Consider the following 17,629-nt stretch of genomic DNA (forward strand, 5'->3'; position numbering starts at 1 on the left):
ATTTATTATTATTATTATTATTATTATTATTATTATTATTATTTATTTATTTATTTTTGTTAATCTTTAATGAACGCATTCCTTTTCATTCATCGAGATTAATCTCGGAGTACTCCGTATAAAGAATGTCGGAGAGGTTCAATGTCTATTCAAAAAAAAAAAAAAAGTATTAACACTGTTATATATATACAATTATACAAATAGTAAATTAATTTTGTTAATGTTGTAGTAGACAGCTTATTAACCAAACAAGAAAGACAGGAAAAAAAAAAGGGTTTTTGTAAATATTACTTCTGTACAGCAGCAAAGCAATGCAGCATGGCATCTTATCTGTCTGATAAGACGGAGTTGGTCCATGAGAGCATGACATCACGCGCAAGGGATGGAAGATCTGCACCATTAATTATGAAGTTTGAGAAATGGATGGTTGAAAAGTTTGAAAAAATATAAAACAGATACTATCTTGTAAAGAATCACGAGTGTTTTAAAAAAAAAAAGTGGTTTGAAACAAATTTGACATCACCTTCAACAACTTCCCTTGCTACTGAAGGTATGTCAATTTGGTCTTCAAGCAATCGGTATACATCCACAAGCTGCAGTACAATAACCGGAACCTTAGCCATTGCTTTATTTATCCATAATCCATAACCGCAAATTAAAATCATTCTTCTTTATGGTGAATATACATACATACATACCTCTTGAATGTGAAGTTTAGAGTCTTCGGTGAGAGCAAGAAGAAGCTTCCTGCGAATGCCTTCATCCAGAAGGAACACTCGAGCTCCATCCTTGATTGTGTCTGTCAGATCCAACCTTCGTTCAACTCTAATGTCTTTGTACTTTTGTCTGTCCAATGTGTTTTATATTCATTCAGGTGAGTTGAACTAAAAGCTGCAAACAAATTAAAGTTGAGACACAACAAGTAGACACTCACATGCTGCCATTCCCTTTCAATGCAGGGTTGCTGCTCATCTTTGCCACGTTTTCCTTGGCAAGAACTATTAGATTCTCCAGCCGTTTCCACTGGAAGACACCATCCTTGAATAAAACCTGACAAATGAACCAGCAGCCATGCCGCGTAAGAAGAAATTTAGGAAGGAAACAAGGTTTCGCCACCACCTAGTGCAGCATTCAGAGCATATCAAATGAATTCCACAAGGAAACCACACTAAGTCTACATATAGATGAAGCAGAAAAGGGCATGCTTTAAAATGGTGGATCTTGTATTTCCTTTTGGACCGGGGTATGCCCTGTGTATTTCTAGTATTTAACCAACCTGTATAAGGCGTTCCCGTAAAGCAGGGTTAGGATCTGTAAGAAGGCGCTTCGCAACATAAGGATACGCAACCTGGAAAAATTCTTCAGCTTAATAGGGAGACATAATTAAATTGAAAACTTCTGGGTTACCTAAAAATCATTTGAAACAATTCTCAAGTAACCAGAAAACAAATCAAAAACAGAAAGGGAGGCCATTTAAGTTGTGTTGAATCCAGTAGAAGGTAGTTTGTCAAATAATTCAGAGGTACAATACACTTTCAGAGAAGGGTCAAAGAACAAGATGGTTCAGTTCACCTCAAGAAATTTGAAATCTGGCTCCAATGTCAAACAGATGCCTTCCTGAGTCAATAGAGAACGAATAACAAGAGAAAACCTCTCTGGGATACGAATCGGATAGTTGTAAACTAGTTGGTTAAACTTTCCTGCATCATGCAAAACATGCATTATCATATCAATTCATAAGAATTAAAAGCTGAGGCAGCTGCATCTGCATCTGCAAGAAACGCCCTAAATTTGCACATGTATCATAAAGCAAGCTAGAAACTATAAAGTAAAAGTGCAAATGTGAATTCTATTACAATGAATGAGCATGAAAGATGTTCACCGCAATCCCCAATCACGATACCAGTTATAAAATTTAAAAAAAAAAAAATTTAAAAATCTGTAATTAGGTAATGATGCTTATTCATCCTAAGCCAATAGATCAGAATTCTCTCTCTCTCTCTCAATAAGGGGTCACACATGCCACTCTTACAGATAAAAGGAGGTTAAGATTAAGCAACAAAAACACATCAACATTACCTGTAACACTTCTGAAGTTAAAGTCAGCAAGTCCTTTTTCAAGTGAATTCTGCCAAATTGCTTCCAGAGCTGGGACAATGGGGGACACATCAGTACCACTAGCTAGGAAACCAAGTCTAGTAAAATCATTGGCCATTTCAGCATAGTCCTCATTTACAGCATGGACAACAGCATCAATCAAAATCTGTTTATTTTGCTGAAAAGGAAAAGGGAAGTGAATTGATAAACGCTCTTCATGTTTTTGGTAATATTTCTATTACCATGAAAGTGTGAAATAGAAAAGTTAGCTGATATTTGCAAGCAGATAATTAGAGATACACTTAGATGACCACTCATACAAACAAAGAGTAGAAGAATAAACAAAAGATAGTGACAATTCAATCTTTCTCCATATGTAAAAAATGAAGAATGGCCCCTCAGCTATTGAAAATATGATATGCACCTAAAAGAATGGGTGGTTTACTCATGCAAAAAAGGGATTCAACACAAGAAGGGAAATCAGGAAGTCTGGACAAAAAATCAGGCAAATCAGACAGCCAATGCACAGATCAGGGGAGAAGCCTAAATCATGGGAACTGACAGAAATAAATCAGCTTCATAATCCTCTCCTTTTACTATACTTATTTACTACACCACATTATAAATTGTAACCTCCTCAAGAGAGGAGGGCATCCAATCATCTATTATAAGTTCCAGTATAGCTGTAGCAGCTGGGCAAGAACCTGAAACTCTTGCAGGATGGTGTCTAGTGACAGCCCTGTTCCTCCTTCACATTCAATAAAACCATTTCATCTTTCTTTCACATTCCCTGTTTCTTTACTCTTAACAAAATAGTACAAAAATGGACCTTTTCCTAGGTTTTTGTTAATGGAAGGACAGGCCATTTGCATCCAGTTTCTAAAAATAGGTGGACCATTTCTATTCAATATTTGAGAGCCAGTCATGTCAAATTTCTATTACAGTAGCAGTTCCCCAACTATTTGAAGTTGGACAGAAATGGTCCTTTATTTCCCCATCCAATTTCAGTAGTTGAGGGACCATTCATGTCCAATTTTTAACTTGGGAGGAAGCAATGGAAATGCCATTATATTAAAGGGACCTTACAAACCAAAAGTAGAATTAATTCTTAGTATGACTGTGTGAATGTCATGGATATGCAGAAAAACAGAAAAGGTAAAGTCAACAGGAACATGTTTATCAACCTGTCATTGCAAAAGTCTATGTTCTTAGGAAGTTAAAATTACCTGACTTAGAACAGCAACATTCCCAAAGTCAACGTATGCAATACGGCCATCACGCATTGCAAAGATATTTCCAGGGTGTGGATCACCATGGAATAGGCCAAATTCAAGTAACTGCCTCAAGGCTGCACTAACTCCTACTGTCAAAAAACCATCTATATCAATTCCTGCCTCCTTGATTCCCTGAAACATAATACAAATATATATCAAGACAAGAACTATTCTTCAAAACCAGCACTTATAAAAAGCTTAAGAGTCACACCTCTGGGTCAGTGCATCGTACTCCATCGATCCATTCCATTACTAAAACACGTGGACCAGAAAGTTTTTTGTAAACTTGAGGAATTTTTACTGTGGGGTCATTCTTGAAATTTTCCAAGAAATCCTCAATGTTGCGAGCTTCCTGGAGAAGCAAAGAAAGAGGTGTAAGGTAAAGTTATCATATGAGCTTGGTAATTAAACACACTTACCCACAACTAAGGTTTCAGATATTGCAGTCCATATGCATATAGTTAAGCTCATATGTTCTAAAAATATCATAATTCTACCACCCCTGGCCGTGAAAATCAAAATATTGCCTATAACTCTGATTTTTATTTTTATTTTTTAACTAATGCATTACAAAAAGAAAGAAAAGTTTTTAATTTATGCAATAAAAGATATTCATAATCCCTTTTTAGGCCAAATAGAAAATATATGCAATGAATTACCAATGTATAGTCTAGCTCCTCCAATAGCTTCTCCCCAAATTCATCCACTATAAGTTCTGCATTGCATCCCAATTTCTGTAGACTGATTCCATTCAAGAATGAAGCCAGTGTTCGGAAAAGAAAAAGATCTCGGTATATGATAGGCTCAATCTCAGGCCTTAGCACCTGGAAGAAACAAATGTATATCCATCTTTATATCAAAAGCATTTCTTTACAAAATCAAATATTCAGAAGCTTGCATAAGAATAACTAAAATAAATGCAACTCAAACAACTAATGAATTGCTTGCTTTACTGTCACAAAATTATAGTATTAGGAAAGGGTGGGCAGGATAAAAGATTTAATAGAGGATATCGTATCCAAATATCAGAACTTGCAACTAAATATAGTATACTTTTGCACTCTTGTGGAAAGTAAAATAGACTGGTAAAGATATTCAGGTATTTTTGTTTTATCCTATGAATGAAAAAGAGTTTCAACAAATCAGGCCAAGCAGGGAAAATAGTATTAGTATAACGTATGGTTAATAGATCCAGCAAAAGTTAAACAAACAACAATTATATGTGGATTAAAATTTTACACAACCTTAATAGCAACATCCTCCCCTGTTGCACGTAATGTAGCTCGATAAACTTGACCCAAACTTGCAGCTGCTATAGTCCCCGAAGATATTTTGCTGAAAACAGCTTCAAGAGGTTGGCCCAATTCCTCTTCTATGATGTTGAAAGCAACCTAAACCATTGTTAATGATTGCTACTCATAGATAAACTATGCTGAAGAAGCATCATAACAGACAAAATTCATCAGCAGACTAAGCTAATCAACTCGTTACCTGATTAGGAAAAGGAGGAACATCATCCTGAAGAATGCAAAGTTCTTTCATGTAATCTTCTCTAATAATATCAGGCCTATTTGCAAGCACCTGCCAAAGAAAATAAACAGAGGCAAGGTTGTTCTGTAAATCAGCATGAGAATTTTCATAAAAACAGACAATAAACTGTAAGCAAAAAGCCAAAAACCATAGGAAACTAAAGGGTTGAAGGTCTTACAGGTTATTGTTACTTAATAAATTGTCTCCATTATTTTGTGGCTTCTGTAATATATTCTTTTCCATACTTTTTATTATCTCTGTCCAACTATTTTCATCACACTTTCTATTTTGGGATATCCCATTAGCTTTGTCTTCTTCAAGAAGCTACAATGTTAGTACATACATTTTCTTATTCTACCATTCTATCACTTTAAGTGAAAACATACACATTTAATTGCTTAAAAGGATATTATAAATATATCACTTATTACACATCAGGCCATCAAAAAATTTTAAAAACAAAAATAAAAACTTATTTCCCTAAACATTAAAGCTGAAAGAGAGAATAATTTTGGGATGAAAGGAGTATTTACTAAAGTAGATTATGAATGTTGTGAAGAGACATGTGGTCAATTTTTCAAATGTAATAGTTGATCAAAGGAATTGAGGAATTCAACAGAAAACGTGATCAGTCAAATTTATAAGATATCATAGAGGCTAAATACAATTACAGTCACATTTGTGAACCATTGCAATGGGCCAATGGCATATTTTTGCTAGATGTGATGAAAGCACTTTATTAAGGTCCACACTCCTCTAGCACTATGTTTTCATAAAATTCGGGGACAAGCAAGCTTATTCATTCTTGCTCATATCATTAAGAAAGAGCTCCAATCTCCATGTCATCTTATCAGACTTAATAGAATGAGATGCATGCCTTTGCTTTCTAATATTACAGGTAGGCAAAATCACATTGGACATCAGTCATACTCCTAAACAAAGCATGCATGATATCTTCACTTCCCCTTCATTTCAGGCCTTCTTCCCGAAGATCCAATTACTTGTCATCAAGAACCACTTGAAATGTCTAATTTCCGAATTAGAGCACTGGTTTTTATTTCCTCCCTAATACCTATATCGGAGATGTTGCACAAAGGCTGTTAAGACTTTCCAATTTCTTTGAAATAGCATGGCATTGGTCAATAGGTAGAACAAGAACATGCTAGCATGTGGTCAGAATATGAGGTCTTCTAAGCTAAGCTGAACTATACACAATCAAAATTTAAGTCTATCTAAAAATTGAAATGAAGGAAAGAACATAACCTGTCCAGCTTTGATGAAGGAAGGCCCCAAGTCACACAAGAGTTGCCTCAGCTGGCGAGCGCGGAAAGGAACAACTTCTTGATCACGACCCACAACATAATCATACACTAAACTCGTCCAATAAAGCCCCAAATTCCATACTATCTCTACCCCTCTACCAATCAAGGACAATATTGCCCCCCTTGACTCCAAAACCTTATTTTTCACCTAACCAATCAGCAATCACTTCAAAATCAGTAATCCCCAAAACACACAAAGCTTAATTGAAGAAAATAAATTTTACAAAACAAATGAAATGGAGAAAATGCATTAGTAAAATGTACACACTGATTCGGGGGAGTATTTGCGGAAGGGAATGCAAACTCCACGCTCGATATCGAGCTGCTCGAGAGCGCTGTTGGTGAAAGGGTCTTTAGGTTGCAATTCTACTGATTGGATGGATTCCTGAGTGGAAGAGGTGTTGACTGCGTAGATACTGGGCGATGAGAAGCGCTTCGGGGGCTTAACGGGACCAAAAAGCAGCTGCTTCTTGCTTTTTCTCTTGCATTGAATTTCAGTGGAAGGTAATGAACAAAAAGAAGAGTAGAAGCAGCTTGAGCTGCAAACCACCACTCCCATGGCTCCTCTCTCTGCCTTGTCTTTAGTTAAAATATGGAAGGAAATGAAAAGAGGAAAATTGGGAGACGCATAAAGGGAAAGGGATGATGAGCGGTATGTTTGTGGTGGATTTCTTTCAGCTTCAACTTATGCAACCGTAGCAAATCGAGTGGCTTCAGCTTCAGATTGATCTGCCAACTAACCCAAATAAACAAAAACTATACTTATAATCTAATCCCAATCAAGTTACTCAAAAGTTCTAAACTTTTTCAATTATTTTCAGTTTAACGAATCAATGCCTCCCACGCCTAATTCGATCATGTAATTGCCTATAGTAACAAAGTGTCATCACACTATATAGTAATTGGCGTGATAATCAAAATATACTAATACTAAGAGGGACAATCCCAACCAAGTTAGTAATGTTGACAACCAAATTACTAATGTTGACTTTGTAATCACAAAGTTACAAATTCGCTCCACAAGATTACAAGTTTAATTTCCAACAAGAGTAGTATATTAGTATTCATGATTTGAACTTGTCAACTTAAGTTAGTTTATCTCCTTGTATTTTTTTACTAAATAAAATTGTAATATCAAGTTTACACACATCTTCAAATAGTGACTATGAATTCCCTGGTCACTGATGAAATTGTATTGTGGGTCTTGAATGTACAATTTAGCTAAAGGTTCCAACTTTATTTTAAAGGAAATATTTATCTGAAAGAATTAAATTATAAAAATAGATAAATAAACAACAAGAAAATAAAGCGATAAAAATGGAACCAGACACCAGAATTGATCACGCAGTTCGGAGCTCCACTCCTACGTCTGCGGGGCACTTCACGTCAGCCCAATCCACTAGATGATCACAGGGGTTACAATGAGTCTAACAATAACCATCCTACACTAATGGTTACAAAAAAGATACTCCTAACTAAGCCTTCCTCATCTTGGAGCTGACACTGTGCAATACATCACGATTCACCAACACGGCTGAATCTTCAAGCAACCAGAATAAGAACACATGAAGAACTGTAGAAAAATCAGTATGAAATCCTCTTATAGAATCTGATTCGAAAGAATAATGGAAGTGGGATTTAGAATAGTAATTGGCGTAATAAATCCCATGTAATAGAGCTATATTTATAGCCAAGCCATTAACCAACCTTCCCTTAATGTTTGCAGCTGAAAACCACTCCAAATAAGGATCAGCCATAAGATTAGATCTGAGTAAAATGAGGATCATGATGATTGAATTCTGATTTGAATAAATCCCGTCCACTGGACTACTCGCTGGCGCTGCTCCAGAGTATGTGAGAAAAACTGCCTTCAACCAAGATAACGGACCAAACTACCTAATGACATAACATATGTTTTTGACTAATAATTAAGCCAATAAAAGGTACTTCAAGGTGTATAATATGTACACTAACAAACTCCCCCTTTGGCAATTATTTGTCAAAAATCTATACAAATATAAAATTGGGGCATGCATAAGCAAAAGCAAACTTTTATTAAAGTGCCACCAATTTATATTTGTTTATAAAGACATCCTACAGAGGTAAACCGTATCAGCTCAAACTAGGGACAACCATCAGCAACTTAACTCATAACTCATCATGGACTGATTGACTTCTCAACACAACACATTTTCAACCAAGGAAACATATATTCATAGAGCACACGTAACACATTAAACACATAACACATCGACCACATAACACATTTAAAGCCAAATAAACACTTATCAAAAAACAAAGCAACAACTTGATTATCAGCAAAGAACTAGCAAAAAGAGTCAACCAGATCATAATGAGTCATACAAAACCAAACACAAGAGTTGCTAAAGTTGCTCCCCCTAACATTATTCTCCCCCTTTGTTGACAAAAAATTATCAAAGTGATCATCTATTAGTGGACTAGGGAACCTGACGGAGTGTCCTCATCGTCCTGTGAAGGGCCTTCAACATCTGGATCTGGTGAAGCAAGCTGTTCCTCTAAGACATTAATTTGACGATGAGTCGCGAGCAGCTTAGATTCTGTAGCAGCAATAACATCCTGAAGTGAAGAAACTGCCGATTTAAGATAACGGACCAAACTACCTAATGACATAACATATGTTTTTAATTAATAATTAAGCCAATAAAAGGTAGTTCAAGGTGTATAATATGTACACTAACAACTGAAAAAAAAAATACTATTAATCTAATATGTTTCTCATCGCCCTGAATTATATTATGTTGTAACGTTGTTAAAATGTAATATAAAAAAGAATAACTGAAAATCTTTATAAAATATGAAGTCATGAAGAATATGGATCACCTTGAGTCTTGAAGTTCAATCATTTTTTAATGTAAGTCAAATATTATTATATTTTGCAGGCATAAGGAACGAGCATTATATGGTAGACCATAGTTCCAAAACGTCACCGTTTCATTAAGTAAAGAAACGACTGCTATCAAGTCTTAACAGAATTCCGTAAATAAAATTATAGTTTATTTCAAAAGATATGGTCTCAGATTTATTTTTATATTATCAAATGAAACTGTATTTATATCAAAATGAAACGGTAGTTGTGTTGAAAGGAAACTGCAGTGTATATAAAATGAAACTGAATAACAGTTTTACGTATTTGAGTGTATATTGTCCAATGAAACTGTAGTTATATCGAAATGATATTGTAGTTGTGTTGAAAAGAAACTGCAGTGTATTATAGTTGTGTTGAAATGAAACTCACATATTTGAGTGTATAATATCGAATGAAACTATATTTATATCGAAAAGGAACTGTAGTTATGTTAAAAGGGAATTGCGGTGTATATAAAATAAAACACACAGGGTTAACGGTGTGAAACGGAGCTGTTTCAGCCATTTCTTTTTATTAATCAAAACAACGTTGTTTTGATTAATAGACCACAATCCATTGTGGACCGCGGTCCACAATAATATTTGCGCTAGGAAGTAACGAAACTAATGTATATATCTCTTTGGGGCTATGCAGTACGGACTCTTAAACTCAATGACATGAAATTATATTGTGGGCCTTAGCCCAATTTCCACTAGCCCAGTGTGGCCCAAATCTTAAATTAGCTAATCTAAAACATAAATGACAAATAAGATTCTGAATGAATAATTTCACATAAACTAAAGAATCTACTACCTCGCTCCGAACTCATTACCTGTTCATCAATATTACGCACTATATGTCACAGTTAATTAAGAATCAACAATAATGTAGTAGTGAGGGTTACCTCAAACAAGAAAGACCGTACCATTTAAATAGTTGGTATATATTGAGCATAAATTATCATGTTAGCAACGGAATAAAGCATTCAATTTAATATTAGAATCAGACTCATACTCCAAGCATTTTGTGCTCAGATGACATATAGTGACTCTCTCATATTGTAGGTTGATTTACAAAAAAGTCTATAATCGTTATTTGAAAGTGCATCAAGATAAAACTGTCTTGCGATTTTAACCGGCAAAGGATCACAAAGAAATAAAACAAATTAATAAGTTGTCTATAACCGGAGCTAACTTAAAATAGTATGGTTGCGGAACAGTAATAACTTTGTTCTTTAAATCAATATTATAGTTGCGGAACAGTGATCACTTTGTTCTTTAAATCAATCAAAACATAACATATCAGCAGAAGATAAAAAAAAAATAGAGTAGAAAGTATGATTACATATAATATTACTCTTATTTACCCACATCGTCTTGGAACGGTCCATGTTTGTGGCCTGGATGTCCTCTCATTGCTGGCTAATCCCATATACTTCTTCCAATCATCAATAACCATTTTAAGGTCATGAATTTTGTTGTCAAGACCAATACAGCAATTGGCATGCATGGTGCGCACCAGATTAAGGTCTTTGCTGGGCTCGCAAAACCCCCCGAAGTAAGCCGTGTTCAGAAACCTTATTTTTAACCCAATCTGTTTAATGAAAGGATCAAATTTGATGATGTTTAGCACGTCCTGGTCGTGCTTCCCCGGAAAAGCCTCCCTCGATTTGTACCAGAATTTGTAAAATTCGATGGAGCGGTTGTTTGATTTTACGTAGTTGAAGCCGCCGTTTGGGGAGTTGTTTAGGTCGGAAGAGTCATGCCAGTAGTGGTCGCATGCGATTTGAAAGTCGGTGTCCGGGTAGAACTGTGAGAATGGTTGACGAAGCCACATTATATCAGCATCCTATTAAAAAAATATAAAAATTTATGTAGGACCGTATCATAGAAAACTGTTAGGATCAGACACTAATTGTTAGGAATATATTATTTCACATATTATTTGTATTCCATTAGGACTCTAGCTTATGTTATTTATTACATGTGTTGTACTGTTTTGTTATTCAATTGAACGATTACAGATATATCAAATCCTCATCTGGTATTAGTAGTCTCCAGGACTCTCCTTCTATGGCAGTTCTATGGCAGATCAGGGAAACCTTTACCCCGTGTCGGTCAATCTAGCTCTCATGTATTGGAATTAATATATACTGATATTTGGGGCCCTGCGCCTTTAATTTCTTTTGGTGGCTTCCGTTATTTTGTTTTATTTGTTGATGATTACACGCGATTTACCTGGCTTTATCCTATGCGTGCAAAATCGGATTTGTATTCTATTTTTGACAAGTTTCGGTCACTAGTTGAACGCTCGTTTTCTCGTAAAATTGTGTCTCTACAATCTGATTAGGGGGAGAATATAAGAAACTTCACGCGACTCTGTCTGCTCTTGGTATTCGTCACAGGCAATCCTGTGCGTATACTCATGAGCAGAATGGTCGCGTTGAACGTAGGCATAGGCATGTTGTTGAAATGGGCTTGGCATTAATGGCCCATCCGTCTGTTCCTTCTCGTTTTTGGGACATTGCCTTTGAGACATCTGTCTATCTGATTAATCGTATGCCTACTCGTGTGTTAAATAATGACTCGCCACATTTTCGTTTACATCGGTCTCCGCCCTCTTATTCATTCATGCGTATTTTTAGCTGTCTCTGCTTTCCACTTTTACGGCCTTACAATCGTAATAACCTTCAGTTTCGCTCTACTCCTTGTGTCTTTCTTGGTTATCCTGACTCTTTCCGTGGCTATCGTTATTTAGATCTCAGCACTAACAAGGTTTTTATCTGTCGCCATGTGCGATTCGATGAGACTGTTTTCCCTTTTGCTGCTTCTGATTCTTTGCAGACTTCTGTGCCAGTCTCTGTTCCTTGGGGGGTTGCTCCGGTTGTTTCCGTGGCAGCTCCGGGTCTTGATGCTGGGGATCCTGTCCCGGTTCATGGGCCGGTTGGTGCGGCTGCTGCGGACCATAGCCCGGTTCGTGAGTCTTCAGGTATAGTGCCGGTTGGTGTGACTACTGCTCAGCCTAGGACTGGTCGTGCTCGTTCACGAGCCGTCATACAGGGTCCTCGATCTCACTCTATGGCATTACGTAGCATGGGGCCGACTCAACATGTTGCTTTGACTTCGGTGGTTGGTTTACCTGAGCCTACCTGCTATTCTCAGGCGGTTCAGGTGCCCGAGTGGCGTGAGGCGATGGATCTTGAGTTTAATGCGCTTCTTCACAATCACACGTGGCGGCTGGTTCCATTTGCTCCAGGTATGAATGTTGTGGGGTGCAAATGGGTGTTTCGGGCTAAGAGGAAGGCGGATGGCTCTATTGAGCGTTATAAGGCTCGTCTTATGGCGAAGGGTTTCAATCAGGTGGCTTGACAAGATTTATTTGACACTTTCAGCCCGGTGGTCAAGCCGACTACAGTTCGGCTTCTTTTATCTTTGGCTGTGTCTCGAGGATGGAATATTCGGCAGCTGGACATACATAATGCCTTCTTGAATGGTGCTTTGGTAGAGACGGTGTATATGCGGCAACCCCTAGGCTACGAAGACAAGACTCAGCCGGATCATGTTTGTTTACTTCAGCGTTCTTTGTATGGCCTGAAACAGGCACCTCGTGCGTGGTTCACCAGATTACATGATTTTCTGGTTTCTGTTGGGTTTGTTCCGTCGAAAACGGATGTTTCACTGTTTGTCTATTCCGCTGGTTCTATGCAGTTATATTTGTTGGTCTATGTTGATGATATTCTCATTATGGGGTCTGATCCGGGTCGTGTCTCGGGTCTTATTGCAAAGATGGCGGTGGAGTTCAAGGTTCGTGATATGGGGGCTCCGTCGTTCTTTCTTGGTATTCGGACGATTCCTATCTCTGGTGGCATGCTTCTCTCTCAGCAACGCTATATGACGGATATTCTCAGGCGTTCCAGGATGGTTGATTGTAAACCTGTTTCTACTCCGGTGTCTTTAGTTTGGGATCCTCCGTCGTTCTTTCTTGGTATTCAGACGATTCCTATCTCTGGTGGCATGCTTCTCTCTCAGCAACGCTATATGACGGATATTCTCAGGCGTTCCGGGATGGTTGATTGTAAACCTGTTTCTACTCCGGTGTCTTTAGTTCGGGATCCTGCTGATTCTTTGTTCCTTATGCTGACCCGACGCAGTACCGCAGCCTCGCGGGTGCTCTTCAGTATCTCACTGTGACTCGTCCGGATCTGTCATTTGCGGTGAACAAACTCTATCAACATATGCATGCTCCAACCACGGTACACTGGGGTATGTTGAAGCGTGTCTTACGGTATATTAAGGGCACTCTACATTTTGGGCTTCGTGTCTCTCCGTCTATGTCTGCGGACCTGCATGCATTCTCGGATTCGGATTGGGTTGGTAGTCCGGAGGATCGAAAATCTACTAGTGGCTTTGCTGTTTTTCTTGGTGGTAATTTGGTCTCGTTGTCGTGCCGGAAACAGCGGACTGTTGCTCGTTCTTCCACTAAAGCTGAGTACAAGGCCCTTGCTAATGTCTCTACGGAGGTTACTTGGTTGGTGTCTCTACTCCGTGAGATTGGTCAGTCCTATGGTTCAGTGTCTCGGTTGTGGTGTGACAACCTTGGTGCTACTTACTTATGTGCTAATCCCGTTTTTCACGCGCGCACTAAGCACGTAGAAATTGATTATCATTTTGTTCGGGATAAGGTGTCCAAGAAGGAGTTGCAGGTACATTTCATCTCTACGAAGGACCAGCTTGCAGACATCTTCACCAAACCACTGTCAAGTATGCGGTTTGTTTCACTTCGGGACAAGCTCAATATCGTTTCTCACTCCTCTTGAGCTTGAGGAGGAGTGTTAGGAATATATTATTTCACATATTATTTGTATTCTATTAGGACTCTAGCTTATGTTATTTATTATATGTGTTGTACTGTTTTGTTATTCAATTGAACGATTACAGATATATCAAATCCTCATCCTAATTACTAGTTACATTAAAAACTATAATTGTTAAGGTATAATTTCATTTTTTTTATACCGCCATCCATCACATTTTTGAAAGGCGACTATTCACTGACCTCCACCCAACAATCCCTAGTCACCCGTTGCTAGATTTGGCGTGCTTACCGCTACTATCCCCAACTAATAAGATGGCAAAAGATCAACTCTTGTAACCACAAGTACGAGTTCGAATAATTTCCCTATTTGTTTGAGCCAATCAACTATAAGTAACTTAGGTTGGTTCAATTATATTCCTTGTGATTCTTTACCAACTAGGATCACAAGGCAGGATTTTACCCATACTATAAAAGAAGCGAAAGCACAACTTTTTCCTTATACCGCCATTATATTCCTGCGTGTTTGACTTGACCTTCAGCACCATCTGCCCAACAATTTCCTATCCACCAATTGCTAAACTTGACCATTCATCAACCCTGACCAACAATAATTACTAATTCAAAAATATGCTAATATATATACATACCGTAAAAATGAAGCTATATCCCATTTCGAGAACCACCCGCAAAAAGTCAATCCTCCTCCACATCATCTTCAAGTAGTCTTGGCTCATGAAATGCGCCTCGCCGGAGAAGTCAACTCCGTCAGTGCTCAAGCTGTAGCAATGAGGGTGTAACTCACGGCATCGAGCGTAAGCGGTTTTGTCCAAGGCCACGACTACCACGTGCTTCAACAGGCCTTCTGTTTGGTTCCCAATCCTAAAACTCTCCAAAAACAGATCAAATATGGTGCCCGAGGTTGTCCATGCTGCGTTTAAGGTTGTTATGATCACTGTTTTGTTTGCCATGGCTGCCTTCTCCAACACTTTCTCTACACTGTTCTCCACCACCTTTTCCTAGCAGTTAAGAGTATGCAACTGAAATTAATTACTAATTTAATAAGATCGAAGAGATGGTTTATTAATTATTAACTCACTGCTTTTGTATTTTTTTTATGAGTTATTAAAATTAAATTTACTATACATACTTAGACTAATTCGTGTTTACACTATACTGACTCAATTAAAGTACAAAGTGCTAGTCTATTAGTTATACTGTACTATCACTCATACCAACTAAATTGGTTATGTTTTCTAATATTTGACTTGAACAATCATCCCCTCTCCCATAAAACTCAGCTAAAAAATGAAAATTGTTCTTTAATATTTAATAATACGGAGTAAGTGGTAAGTTTAGGGATACCGTAGGTGACTGTGCAGATACAATAATATGTTTTATACATATGTATATATTAACATGCTGACATACATAAATAATAAATTATTCTTAAGTGTCAAATGGTAAAAATATATATAATAATTTGAAGAATAATAGATATCCTAAGATCTGACTTGGGCAGGGCCGGGCCCACACCGGGAAACCCTAATAATAAATTAGCAATAAAATATAGTAATTACATCATAGGTTGTTCAGCTATTCCATTCTTCCATCTAGAATGATGACAAAAATCATGGTATTATTCAAACAAAAAAGTCCCTTTTTATTAATTTGGCCTGGAACAATAATTTATTCTAAAAAAGGAAAATTAGTTAAATTATTATATCGAATTTTAAGCAAGAAAAGCTAACTTTTCCTGAAAATGACCATTAGACTATCAATGAAATAATTTCTTTGAATTTACTATTTAGAGGAAGCAACAAAGAATGAGCTCATTTAGTTTGAACAAACAATTAGAAGATGCTTTTTCTTTTCCTCTTTCTTTCTTAGATAAACAAATATTATGTAATATTTTTTAGTAAAAATATAATACTTTTCTACGGATTAATAACTATGTCTCACATTAGATGGTATATCAGACAAATTTTAAAAACAAAAAAGGATTAGTTTACGTAAAGCAAATGATACATACTAAATAACTATTTAAATTAAAATTTGATACATACTACGGATTAATAACGATTTATCTAAAAGTAAATAATCCAAAGCTTGCACTCTAGGTTATTGTGCAAATTGAGTATACATAACTTGAAATCTTGAATAAATTAAAACTAACTAAGAATTTGTTGTAGCTTAACTCTTAAAAATCTATTTATTTACATATCATTGTGGAACCAACTTAATAATTATCACTACTGGCTAGCTCCTAGAAAATTTATGCCATAGATACTATGAAATTACATAAATGTATAGTGTGTGCATATATATATATACACACACACACACACAGAGGGTAACATTCCCTTATTTACTTCTTTTACTTGTCTTTAAGGTAGAAGAGACAAAATTGGGTAACTGAAAACTTAGCTTGCACTCCTGCTATATTGATTGTTTTAGACTTTTAGTTTATATATTAAATAATGAAAACACAAAATACAAAATGTCCATTCACTGGTACAAATAATTTGGATAGTTCAAAATTTTTGAAAAGTAAAAGAAAGAAGGATTAGGATTATATTTTGGATTAACTAAAAATACAATATAATGAAAATATATACATAATGCAGAGTTATACTACAACTAAAATTACAAGAGTCCTAACAGAAATTAATGAAAGAGAAAATTCATGAAATTAAAGACTAAGAATCTACATATACATCACAAAAAAAAAACAAAAAAAAAACAAAATTCCAAAATGTATTAAACTTCCATGCCAATAAATTCAGGTTTTAAAATTAAAGAAAATATTACAATTACAATACCATATTTAAATTGAATTATACTCTTTCGCTCTTATTTCATGGATACCAAATAATGATAAATTATCTTTTTCATTAGATTCTAAGAAAAATGTATAAAATTTGAGTTTCAAAGTAAAAAAAAAAGTATAAAATAAGAGTTAATATAATATTTTCCTTTCAAATTAAATTATTGAAATCTCAACAGCATTTTTTTTTGAAAATTCAACATCATTTAATTTGGTTGGAAAATAATAACTTGTTTAATTAATGCATTAATTAAGAACCGGTGACCAAATTCTGTTCCACTTCCACCTTTAAAATTAAAATAAATAAATCTCAACAGCAAAAAAAAATAATAATTAAAGATGATAATGTCCTATATATAGAATTATAGATAGACTCGTAGACCTTATGAAATTCAATAACTAAATTCAATTCTATACTGTGTTAAACTATACAGAGTGGAGGATAATTAACATTAAATAAATAAATAAATAAATAAATAAATAAATAAAAACCTGTTGATCAACGGCAGATGATGGCTGGGATTGAATAACTTACCGTGGATGAAGAAGGAATGGTTTTGTTGGGAGCAGAAAAGTTTCCATGTTTCAAGTAGGAGAGGTTGGGGAAAAGTTTTCCGGTAGAGGTGGATCGATAAAGAAGGAGGCACGACAACGTTACGATTGTAAAAGGGACAAGGATTTTGACAACGTTACTCGGAATAACGCGGTGGCGGTTGTGGTGGAAGGGTTGATTGGCGCCGGCCTCCTCCTCCACCAACTTTTCTTCATCTTTGTTACTGTTTTTTCTTTCTCCTCCCAAATTTTCCATTATTATTTCGTATGTTGATGCCCCAGTGGGGTATGACATCTTACTTCAACAACAAATTAAAGGCAAACCTTA

General features: G+C 36.2%; 2 protein-coding genes across 3 annotated transcripts; both read right to left on the reverse strand.

Moving 5' to 3' along the window:
- Positions 1 to 165: 165 nt before the first annotated feature.
- Positions 166 to 6,921, reverse strand: LOC116007300 (protein ACTIVITY OF BC1 COMPLEX KINASE 1, chloroplastic). The gene is made up of 14 exons (XM_031247942.1): positions 6,492 to 6,921; positions 6,165 to 6,371; positions 4,863 to 4,952; positions 4,616 to 4,762; positions 4,031 to 4,195; positions 3,583 to 3,723; positions 3,324 to 3,503; positions 2,080 to 2,275; positions 1,573 to 1,700; positions 1,277 to 1,348; positions 935 to 1,050; positions 699 to 846; positions 524 to 593; positions 166 to 391 (listed from the first exon to the last, which is right to left on the reverse strand). The coding sequence occupies exons 1-14, from the start codon at positions 6,780 to 6,782 to the stop codon at positions 327 to 329; spliced, it is 2,016 nt and encodes a 671-aa protein (XP_031103802.1). The 5' UTR covers positions 6,783 to 6,921; the 3' UTR covers positions 166 to 326.
- Positions 6,922 to 10,349: 3,428 nt separating this feature from the next.
- Positions 10,350 to 17,629, reverse strand: LOC116006935 (uncharacterized protein At4g15970-like). Of its 2 annotated transcripts, none has more exons than XM_031247461.1 (3): positions 17,285 to 17,629; positions 14,573 to 14,941; positions 10,350 to 10,919 (listed from the first exon to the last, which is right to left on the reverse strand). In XM_031247461.1, exons 1-3 carry the CDS (start codon positions 17,594 to 17,596, stop codon positions 10,473 to 10,475), a joined length of 1,128 nt encoding a protein of 375 aa, XP_031103321.1. In that variant the 5' UTR covers positions 17,597 to 17,629; the 3' UTR covers positions 10,350 to 10,472. The 2 variants fall into 2 exon arrangements, with proteins under 2 accessions (XP_031103321.1, XP_031103320.1); XM_031247460.1 differs by having other exon boundaries at positions 10,350 to 10,958.

This window comes from Ipomoea triloba, chromosome 15 (assembly GCF_003576645.1).
Source record: "Ipomoea triloba cultivar NCNSP0323 chromosome 15, ASM357664v1".
NCBI lineage: Eukaryota > Viridiplantae > Streptophyta > Magnoliopsida > Solanales > Convolvulaceae > Ipomoea > Ipomoea triloba.